The sequence below is a fragment of the Pristiophorus japonicus genome, chromosome 2, assembly GCF_044704955.1.
Source record: "Pristiophorus japonicus isolate sPriJap1 chromosome 2, sPriJap1.hap1, whole genome shotgun sequence".
NCBI classification, from domain to species: domain Eukaryota; kingdom Metazoa; phylum Chordata; class Chondrichthyes; family Pristiophoridae; genus Pristiophorus; species Pristiophorus japonicus.
The window spans coordinates 223,734,040-223,745,898 of NC_091978.1; the positions used below are offsets into that span (position 1 = coordinate 223,734,040).

Sequence of the window (11,859 nt, forward strand, 5' to 3'; positions counted from 1 at the left end):
ACAATTAGCACTTCTGCCTCTAAGTTTTATCATTTCAATTCTTCAGCTAAAGTGTGCTATAAACAAAGACTGTAATGAACAGCCATGCTTTACAACTTATATCCTACTCTCAGCATTAATTGTGACTCATTGGCTATTAAATCTGGTCTTTTGTGGGATATAACCTGGATCCCATGGCTCTTTGTTATATATCCTCTATATATCTTAACCAGAAATGCGGGTAAAATGTTGATATATATCAGATTCACAGCTTGCAGCATCCAGCCTCATATCCTGTATAGGTTAAAGGTTATCTTTTAGTTGCATACAACGGACAGCCTGCAGCTCACATATTGAACCCTATTCGAACTTGTATATATCCACTAAAAATACAAAGGATTAGCTGAAGTATGGTGGAAGGAGGCTCGTGCGGAGCATAAAGACCGGCACAGTCCAGTTGGGCCGAATGGCCTGTATCTGTGCCGAAAATTCTATGTAACTTTATGCAAAACAAACTCAGTGAAATGTAAAGTATATTTCACTCACATTACATTAAATGGAAAAAAACTCTATTTTATAAAGCTTGATTTCTATTGCTGGCAACCTCAAATTAATTTCAGCGCAATAAATATGCAAATCACTGAATATGACAGAAGCGCTAGTTTCAACACATATGCGAAAGTTATAAAATTCACCTGAAAAGCCATGGAATTGGCAGCGGCCAGGAACATCCGCAGAGGCAGTTTTGCCTTGTAAGATCGGTGGCTCCATAAACGGTGCGCACCAGCTGTCACTCCGAGAGCTGTTACTATGAAACAAAGGTAAGCTGTGGAAATACACAATAGCCTAAGATTAGTATCATGGCACATCACTTCCTGCATTGCTGTCTATGTTGTCGGGATTTCCAGTAAAATAAGGCCAGTGATGGGAGTGATTTCTATCCCTTCACAGTCATTTGGCACTTTTAACAAAGTAATTGCTCCCTCGTAGCCTCTGCACCAGCATACTGTGTTAATCAAACAGAAGCATTCTTGGCCCTGAGAGATAATTGACACGTGAGTAAAGAAAGTTATTGAGATGGTGGTAGGGTCAGAGCTATATTGCAAATATGGGAAAAATCTGGACAAAATATACAGACTTTAGGTCACCAAAGTAAAAAAAAACATTAGAAATACACAGCATGTCAGTTAGCATCTGCAAAGAAAAAGAGATTAATATTTTAGGTGTTCTGTCAAAAGGTCGACACCTGAAACATTAACCTGTCTTTTGTCATTACAGATGCTGCCTCACCTGCTATGTACTTTCAGCATTTTCTGTTTTTACCAGTTAGCGTAACATCCGTCATTGGGAAAATGCTGGAGTCCATTATTAAGGAAGTAGTAGCAGGACATTTAGAAAATCATAATATAGTCAAACAGAGTCAGCCTGGTTTTATGAAACGAAATTGTGTTTGAAAAATTTGCTAGAGTTCTTTGAGGATTTAATGAGCAGGGTAGATGTAGTGTACTTGGATTTCCAGAAGGCATTCGATCAGGTGTCACGTAAAAGGTTACTGCACAAGATAAGAGCTCGCAGGGTTGGGGGTAATATATTAGCATGGATAGAGGATTGGCTAACTAACAGAAAACAGAGTCGGGATAAATGGGTCATTCTCAGGTTGGCAAACTATAACTAGTGGGGCACCATAGGGATCAGTGCTGGGGCCTCAACTATTTACAATCTATATTAATGACTTGGATGAAGGGACCGAGTGTACTGTAACCAAATTTGCTGATGATACACAGATAGGTGGGAAAGCAAGTTGTGAGAAGGACACAAAGAATCTGCAAAGGGATGTAGATAGGTTAAGTGAGTGGGCAAAAATTTGGCAGATGGAGTATTATGTGGGAAAATGTGAGGTTATCCACTTAGATAGGAAGAATAAAAAAGCAAATTATTACTTAAATGGAGAGAGATTACAAAATGCTGCAGTACAGGGAGATCATGGGGTCTTTGTACATGAACCACAAAACATTAGCATGCAGATACAGCAAGTAATTAGTAAGGCAAATGGAATGTTAGCCTTTATTGCAAGGGGGATGGAATATAAAAGTAGGGAAGTCTTGCTTCAACTGTACAGGGTTTTGGTGAGACCACACCTAGAAACATAGAAACATAGAAAATAGGTGCAGGTGTAGGCCATTCGGCCCTTTGTGCCTGCACCACCATTCAATAAGATCATGGCTGATCATTCACCTCAGTACTCCAATCCTGCTTTCTCTCCATACCCCTTGATCCCTTTAGCCGTAAGGGCCATATCTAACTCCCTCTTGAATATATCTAACGAACTGGCATCAACAACTCTCTGCGGTAGAGAATTCCACAGGTTCACAACTCTCTGAGTGAAGCAGTTTCTCCTCATCTCGGTCCTAAATGGCTCACCCCTTATCCTTAGACTGTGACCCCTGGTTCTGGACTTCCCCAGTATCTTCCTGCCTCTAACCTGTCCGATCCCATCAAAATTTTATATGTTTCTATAAGATCCCCTCTCATTCTTCTAAATTCCAGTGAATACAGGCCCATCGATCCAGTCTCTTCTCATATGTCAGTCCTGCCATCCCGGGAATCAGTCTGGTGAACCTTCGCTGCACTCCCTCAATAGCAAGAATGCTGCATACAGTTTTGGTCTCCTTATTTAAGGAGGGATATACTTGCATTGGAGGCAGTTCAGAAAAGGTTCACCAGGTTGATTCCAGAGATGAAGGGATTGTCTTATGAAGAAAGGGTCAGCAGGTTGGGCCTATGCTCGTTGGAGTTTAGAAGAATGAGAGGCGATCTTATTGAAACATATAAGATTCTGAGGAGGCTTGACAGGGTAGATGCAGATAGGATGTTTTCCCTTGTGGGGGAATCTAGAACTAGGGGGCACAGTTTCAGAATAAAGGGTCGCCCATTTAAACCGGAGATGAGGAGGAATTTCTTCTCTCAGAGAGTCGTGAATCTTTGGAATTCTCTACCCCAGAGAGCTGTGGAGGCTGCATCATTGAATATATTTAAGGTGGAGATAGACAGATTTTTGAACTATAGGGGAGTTAATGGTTATGGGGAGTGGGCAGGGAAGTGGAGCTGAGGCCAAGATCAGATCAGCGATGATCTTATTGAATGACGGAGCAGGCTCAAGGGGCCAAATGACCTAATCCTGTTAATATTTCTTATGTCCTTATTTTAGATGTCCAACATTGGCATCTCCTTTCCCCTCCATGACATTGAACTCAATTTCACAAATCAGTGTGTTTGGATGCTTTAGAACACCCTAATAATATAAACTTTGAAACTTATGAGATGTTGGGAAGAAATCATCCGAAATACTTATCTTTTAAAAGATCCAGTGAGATAACAGAGGACAGTTTTGAAAATACTGGGAACCATTACTGGGATGCAGAACTTGTTGATGAAGTACCCCTTCAAATGGCTGAAGGTACCTCATTAGCTGATGATTGGGTGAAATTAGTCTCGGGCATTGGCACAAAACAGGCGATAGCAAAGTGGGAGCCTGTTTCACACATGCTTGATTTTCTTTTCTATTGACTTCAATGAAAAAGAAAATTGGTGAAGTGTAAAGCGAGCTGCCAAATCGCTACGAGTTGTTTCACGTTACCACTGAAGTTCAATTTTACCCCCGTCCACCCCCTAAATCTTTGGACATAAATCTACGTCAGTGTATTACTGGCGTAAATGCAGGGCACTCACATGGGGGTACAGTTATGTAAATGAGTGGCAGAGTTTCAACAGGCATAGCTCAGAAGCAGCGCAAATGATCGAGGAATATCACGTAAAGACCAGCGTAAATCTATCTGCGCAAATTTCCTCGGGAAAGTGCAGTTACATCAAAATTTTCCAGGAAATTACGGGTATGTCAGTAGCTTTCCATTATCAGGGCTGGCTGATTTGAGCATCACCTACTGACACTTTACAACAAGTTAATGTTCAGTTACTTCGGGCATTCTGCTCAGATTTAATTTGTTCCGTCCTATGCACTGATTCAGAGAATGTCCTGTTTAAAGCAAGCCTATACTTTGTCAGTCTTATTTGAAGCATTCTGCGTTGAAAAGAAAATTGGTAATCCTAAGATTCTGTAGCTGAACTTCAATGTACACTGTTAATTAAAAAATGTAATGAAGAAAATTACTCAGGGAGAATGATTTATGACTAAAGATGGTGGTTCCATTGATTGGTTACACACTGCTTGTTTTGGGCTAAACAATGGAAGACGAGCACCCAGATTTCACCTATATTTTCATAACCGGACCATCACTCTACTGAAGTACTTGGTAAATAATGAGTTGGAATTCTTTCAATATAATCAAAGTTTCACGAGAAATGACTTCACTATACTGTTCAAATCCGTAGAACTGCCATCATTACAATTGAGGGGTTTTGTAATTTGTGTACAAACAAGACTATTTTTGCCCCCACTTATGAATGTAGATTGTAAATGCCTGCATGTACCAATGCTGGGCTAGTCATGTTGCCCATGCAATGCAGTTTTATGAACAGGAGTCCACATACCCACTGTGGTTGATCCACCCAAATAAATAATAATTGCAAAACTAAGACAAACTGCCATTTACCCTGATTCGCCGTCTGTGCAACATTCTTCCTGTGTGCAAATGACTAAATGATCACACTTAAGTTTGCAAATTAGATATATCTAGGTACATGTCCCACACAAGAGAAAACAGAAACTTTGTGTATAATTTCTGAGTACTGGTGGGTGCTTCTGGGGAGTGCAGCCAGAGCCAAGTCTACGGCACCACGGGTGGCTCAGCTGCACAGGGGGGGGAGGAAGAAGAATGGAAGAGCAATAGTGGTAGGGGATTCGATAGTCATGGGAGCAGGCATTTCTGCGGCCACAGACGTGACTTCATGTTGCCTCCCTAGTGCCAGGGTCAAGGATGCCACCAAGTGGCTGCAAGACATTCTGGGGGATGAGGGTAAACAGCCAGAGGTCATGGTCCATATCAGTACCAATGACACAGGTAGAAAGAGGGATGAGGTCCTGCAGGCAGAGTTTAGGGAGCTAGGAGAGAGAATAAAAAAACAGGACCTCAAAAGGTAGTAATCTCCGGGTTACTGCCGGTGCCATGTGCTAGTGAGTACAGAAATAGGAGGATAGAGAAGATGAATGCTTGGCTGAAGCGATGGTGCAGGCGGGAGGGCTTTAGATTCATGAGGCATTGGGACCGTTTCTAGGGGAGGTGGGACCTGTACAAGTCAGATGGGTTGCACCTCAACAGAGCCGGGACCAGTATCCTCGCAGCAGAGTTTGCTAGTGCTTTTGGGGAGGGTTTAAACTAGCATGGCAGGGGGATGGGAACTGAAGAATAGTTTCAGTGGGGAGAGAAGCAAAGCTGGAATTGGGCATCAGAAAAGTAGAAAGTGAATTTGGAAGACTGAGGAAACAAGGGCTGGAAAATAGACTCCAAGCGAGTTTGGCACCACTAAATGCTATATACTTCAATGCAAGTATAGTGAATAAGGCAGATGAGCTCAGAGCACAGATCTCAGAGCTCAGAGCATAGAACACTTGGCAGTACAATATTAAAGCCATTACTGAGACATGGCTGAAAGGACAGGTATGGCAGCTCAACATTCCTGGTTACAGGATTTTCAGACGGGATAGAGAGGGGAGTAAAAAAGGAGGGAGAGTCGCAGTATTAAAGAAACAATTCCAGCTGTGAGAAGAGTTGATATATGCTAGAGGGGTCATCAAGCGAGGACATATGGTCTGAATTGAAGAACAAAAAAGGGGAGTGTACTATAGACCCCCAAACAGTCAGAGGGAGATAGAAGAAGAAATATGTGGACAAATTGCTGTGAAGTGCAAAAACTTTCGAGCTGCAATAGTGGGGGATTTCAACTACCCCAATATTAACTGGGAAAAAAGCAGTGTGACTGGTACAGAGGTGCAGAATTCCTAAAATGCATTCAGGAGAACTTCCTTAGCCAGTATGTAACAAGCCCACCATGGGAGGGGGTTCGGAATCGGTTTTGGGGAATGAAGAGGGCCAGATGGAAGGGGTATCAGTGGGAGAGCATTTTGGTGCTAGTGATCATAATTCAGTTAGATTTAAGGTAGTTATGGAAAAGGACAAATGTGGACCAGGAATGAAAGTTCTCAATTGGGGTAAAGCCAATTTTGCTGAGCTGAGATGGGATTTGGCCAAAGTGGACTGGAAATGACTACTTAATGTTAAATCAGTGTCAGAGCAGTGGGAGGCATTCAAGGAGGAGATGCTAAGGGTACAGAGCAAGTATGTTTCCAAAAAAAAAGGGTGGGCTAACAAATCTAGAGCCCCCTGGATGTCAAGGGACATACAGGGTAAGATAAAGAAAAAAAGGAAGCTTATGACAGATACCGAGAATTCAATACTGCAGAGACTCTAGAGGAGTATAAGAAGTGCAAGGGTGAAATTAAAAAAGATATCAGGAAAGCAAAGAGAGAGTAGGAAAGAATGTTGGCAAGTAAAATCAGGGAAAACCAAAAGATGTTTTATAAATACATTAAGAGTAAGAGGATAACTGGAGAAAGAGAGGGCCTATTAGAGACCATAAAGGCAGAATACTTTGCAACTGTTTTCACAAGTGAGGGGCAATGCAGACTTTATAATGAGGGAGGAAGAGTGTGAAATATTAGGTGAGATAAACATAGTGAAAGAGAAAGTATTAAGGGGCTTAGCAGCTTTGAAAGTGGATAAATCCCCAGGCCCGGATGAAATGCATCCCAGGCTGTTATGAGAAGCAAAACAGGAAATAGCTCTATCATTTTCCAGTCCTCTCTGGCTACAGGTGGTGCCAGAGGACTGGAACACTGCTAATGTTGTATCTTTGTTTAAAAGGGGAGAAAGGGATAGACTGAGTAATTACAGGCCAGTCAGCCTAACCTCAATTGTAGGAAAATTGGAAAAATCCTGAGGGACAGGATAAATCCTCATTTGGAAAGACATGGATTAATCAAGGACAGTCAGCATGGATTTGTTAAGGGAAGGTCGTGTCTGACTAACTTGACTGAATTTTTCGTGGAGGTAACCAGGAGGGTCGATGAGGGCAGTGCGTATGATGTAGTGTATATGGATTTTATGGGAGGAGAATCTTCTTCACTCAGAGAGTTGTTAACCTGTGGAATTCTCTAACGCAGAAAGTTGTTTGAGGCCAGTTCGTTAGATATATTCAAGAGGGAGTTAGATATGGCCCTTACAGCTAAAGGGATCAAAGGATATGGAGAGAAAGCAGGAAAGGGGTACTAAGGTGAATGATCAGCCATAATCTTATTGAATGGTGGTGCAGGTTCGAAGGGCCGAAAGGCCTACTCCTGCAACTATTTTCTATGTTTCTATGTTTCTAAGTGTGAGGTAATACATTTTGGGAGATCTATCAAGGCAAGGGAATAAACATTAAATGGTGCGACACTGATAAGTGTAGAGCAACAAAGGGACCTTGGAGTGCAGGTCCACAGATCCCTAAAGGTAGCAGGCCAGGTATATGAAGTGGTTAAGAAGGCATATGGAATACTTGCCTTTATTAGTCAAGGCATGGAATACAACAGCAAGGTTGTCATGCTTGAACTGTATAAAACACTGGTTAGGCCACAACTGGAGTACTGTGTGCAGTTCTGGTCACATTACAGGAAAGATGTGATTGCACTGGAAAGGGTGCAGAGGAGATGTACAAGACTGTTGCCTGGATTGGAGAATTTTGGCTATGACAAAAGATTGGAGATGCTGGGTCTTTTTTCTTTGTAACAGAGGAGGCTGAGGGGAGACCTGATTGAGGTGTATAAAATGATGAGGGGCCTAGATAGAGTGGATAGGAAGGACCTGTTTCCCTTGGTCAACAACCAGGGGGCATAGATTTAAAGTAAATCGGGGGAGGTTTGGAGGCGATATGAAGGGAAATGTCTTCACCCAGAGGGTGGTGAGGGTCTGGAACTCACTGCCTGAAAAGGTGGTAGAGGCAGAAACCCTTACCACATTTAAAAAATACTTGGATATGTAATAAAGTGCCGTAACCAACAGGGCTACGGACCAAGAGCTGGAAAGTGGGATTAGGCTGGATAGCTCTTGGTCGGCCAGTGCAGACACGATGGGCCGAAATGGCCTCCTTTCGTGCTGTAAAGTTCTATGATTCTATGAATTTCACACATCAGACACAAACTTTTCGTACTCAGGTTCATCTGTAAAAATCCCTGATCTTACTTCCTAAGATAAAGGCTGTTGTCACCTGTTCCGATTTGAACAAGTCTTGTTTTTGAGTGGAGTGTCTAGAAATTACTAAAATGTAAAGAAGTCTGTTTGTTAAAAATTATGTCCATTTTCCCATTTACAACTGTATGTGATGATGTAGATGCAATTGTATTTTTTTTAATTACTAAGATTTTCAATGAATTTTCATATCAGGATGCAAGTCTGATTGTATCCATTAGTCGCTGCCCTTAGTATGGTTTTTCAAATGGCAAAAAATAATGACTGTAGCTGTTGCCATCTCTTCAAATGATGCAAGGGCTGACTATTTTAACACACATTTTAAACTTTGAATACTGTGAACCAGAAAGGTACGGAATAATGGAGGGACTCATGTCTTGCATAATGCTGCACCCTTTTACTGAACTTTGGATCAATGTATACCAGCACTTGGCCTCTGGTAGTTGACTGCTATGCTGTCCATGGTCACTTTAAGCTGGATCAGATAAAGCTTGAATACCAAGCAGCACAAATACCAAAGCCATGAGTTCAAGCCCTGCAGACAAGTACAATAATTTCTCATTATAACTATCTGCTAGATCAGGTGGCCCTCGAACATATTTTTATGGCTTCCTGAATAACAGACAAAAAGTGTATAATTTGCTAAATGTGGTCCCTCATATATACAGTTTGCTCCTCTTACTTCAAAGTTGTTTAATTAAAATGATCTAATAATCCACATTTTAAGCACTAAATTCCCACTTTGCTGTCATCAATACTTAATTCAAATAATTGAATAATTCATTTTTAGTACAGTACAAGCAATGACTTTGAATTATCCATTGACTGTAAAGTAATTTTGTATACCTCCTAATTAAAGCATTATTATTTACCCAGGCCTAGAATTCAATCAGTCAAGCATTGTAGATCAACCACTGTTTCAGGTTGGTGTTCTCAGTTGCTTCTGTCTTCAATGATTAAAAATGAAATATATTGAAGGATACAGAGTGACCATCAGTGCATTACACAGCAGTGAACCAACTGAGGGGTGCCCATGATGTCATGAACTAATGAAGAGAAGCTCTGAGCTCAGAACTGAGAGGATGGAATGCTGCCTGTAAATAACTTGACATCTATGTTCTATTCATTTTATTATATGGACACTATTGGAATTTTGATTTTTTTATTGACAAAAATTGTTCCCTTTCCTCAATAACCTTGACAGCTTCGTGTATACCCAGATTCTTTAGCATCATCGATATTAATTTTAATACTGATTCAACAACTCTTCTCTCATGTACATCCAAACTGATTAGACCCAATCTGTATTAATCTTAATACTACACATAGTAAATCTTGATAGATTTGCTGCATATCCAAATTGCTTATGCCAATCCCTGATACTTTTAATAGTACTACCACAATACATTTTAATGGGTTCTTTATGAAAGTCATTTATAATCGATGAACATAATCTTGTAGCCACAGTAATCTTCATAATTTCCATGGATATCTCAATGGTTTTGAATCTGTGGCAAACTGATTCATTTACAATTGTATCTGTGCCATGGAACCTGGGCTCAGTCCCTCAGTTTAAGATTAAGGGTTTATCTATATAAGCCATATTTCAATAGGTCATAAATCAATCTCTCAGTGCATCTTATTTGCACATTTCAACTTTGTGTGCAAGCTAGAATTCAATACAACAGCACTATATCTGGAGTATTTTTAACTTTGTTCTGGGGGTCAGGAGATATTTTGTTTGAAGACCCTTAACAATATTAAATTGTAACGTTTTCCTTACTTTTGATTTAGAAATTATTTGGAACTTTTGAGGTTAGGGTTGTTTCAACAGGTCATACCTAGTAATCACATCATAAATAAACAGAGATATATACTATCAAAATAGGACATGATTATTATCTTGTCATACAACACTTTTTTGATCATAATTGGTAGATAGTAAGTCCAGACTGAATTATTGATTACTCCAAAGTCTAATTTACAAAAATAACAAAAAGACTAAATAAAAGAAATCCTAGATGATTTTATCATACATCATCCCAAACCCTTCCTGCCTGAAGTATGTCCAAATAATTTGACAACACTGTGATTCCCTGGGGAAATTATAACCAGAAGATGGACTCAACAGAAAGTTAATTGAAATCTCTAATTTTCTACCCTTTTGCTCAGAATAAGAAGTGTTTCAGGTGACTGCTATAGTCGGAGACGGAAAACTAGTAACTGGCTCTGGAATTCCCTGCCTAAACCTCTCCGCATCTCTACTTCTCTCCTCCTTTAAGGCGCTCCTTAAAACCTACTACTTTCTTGCGCTAATTTCTCATGTTTCTCAGTGTCAAAATTTGCTTGATGATGCTGCTGTGAAGCGCCTTGGGACGTTTTACCAAGTTAAAGGCGCTATAAAAATGTAAGCTGTTGTTGTTGGAAGGGCGTCACAAATATTCAGTGTCCACTTTTTTCAAGGCGACGAATGTAAACATTTAACTGAGGAACAGCGTTCAATTATTCGCACGATCGCGTACTCAGGACTAGTGTGCCCCTATTCCCTGCCCAGACCTTGACACCCACTGTGTGGGAATCAAACAAGATGCGTCATTCGGCGAGTGGAATTTTTGAACCATTGCACTGTGGCGTCTGATTAAAACTAACCTGTGCTCTTATAACAGCCGGCACCGATGCGCATTAAGCTTCATTTAATGTGACAATAACTATTTATCTTTGCTGCTTTATTTATTCACTGAGCCGGTGCCGCGCCAAGTGCCCGCCGCCGGCACTGCTGACTGCACAGGGCTTGGTGTGAAACAGTGAGGAGCCAGGCGGCGGTGCCCGCCCGCATGCCAAGCTGCCCTTCGATGCAGAGGGCGCTTTTTCCCCCTCAAAGGGTGGCGGGCAGACGTTAAATTCACTCCGGGGCTGTTTTTGTCTGGAGAGATTCTGCGACGAGCCGAACCACTGGGTTGAGGCGGGGGCTGGCCCCGCTGCTTTGGCTTTGCAAAGGGTGCAGGGAGGGAGCTGCGCAGTGGGTGCGGACACCCCGCCACTTACCCCACAGCCATGTTAGCGGCTGAGCTTGCGGGAACAGGCACAGCGAGTACACGGCGCCCAGGTGCAGCAGGCTCATCAGGGCGACGTTTCTCCAGACGATTTCCCGCTGCCTGCTGTCCGCAGCCGTGCCCTGGGCTCCTTCAGTCGGCCCCTTCACCTCCTCCTCCTCCTCTCCATCGATTGTGTCCTGATTCTCCATATTCACCACCCTTCAGTATCACCGGCTGTGGAAATTCGGGCAACAGTCGTTAGCTCGCTGGCCGGCTGATTTATCAATTGCCGACTCTTTTTTTTAAAACCTGTGTCAGTGCGCAAACGAACAGACAGAGATGGGAAGGAAGGCTACGAAACAGCATGCAACAGCAGCGCAGGCATCTTGCACCAGTGTGCAACCCTCTCCAGCAGGGCAGCCTGAGGCAGCAGCCAGCCAATCACAGCACGGGCTTCAGAGCGGCTGCAGTCAGTCCTGACTGCAGCAACACCTTCAGCACAGCATCCAGGCCACAGCCAGGGTCCCAGCCAACAGCACCCAGACCACAGCCAGGGTCCCAGCCCACAGCACCCAGACCACAGCCAGGGTCCCAGCCCACAGCAC

At 42.2% G+C, this 11,859-nt stretch overlaps 1 protein-coding gene across 1 annotated transcript in view; it reads right to left on the minus strand.

Annotated features, from left to right (window-relative positions):
* Positions 1–11,647, minus strand: part of LOC139244148 (stearoyl-CoA desaturase 5-like) — a 132,223-nt gene extending 120,576 nt beyond the window's left edge. The window contains exons 1-2 of the mRNA XM_070871003.1: positions 11,265–11,647; positions 675–805 (exon numbers count right to left, since the gene is read on the minus strand). Of these exons, the coding sequence (XP_070727104.1) occupies positions 675–805; positions 11,265–11,463 (330 nt within the window). The 5' untranslated portion in view covers positions 11,464–11,647. The remainder of the gene's footprint in view (positions 1–674; positions 806–11,264) is intronic.
* Positions 11,648–11,859: the final 212 nt, after the last annotated feature.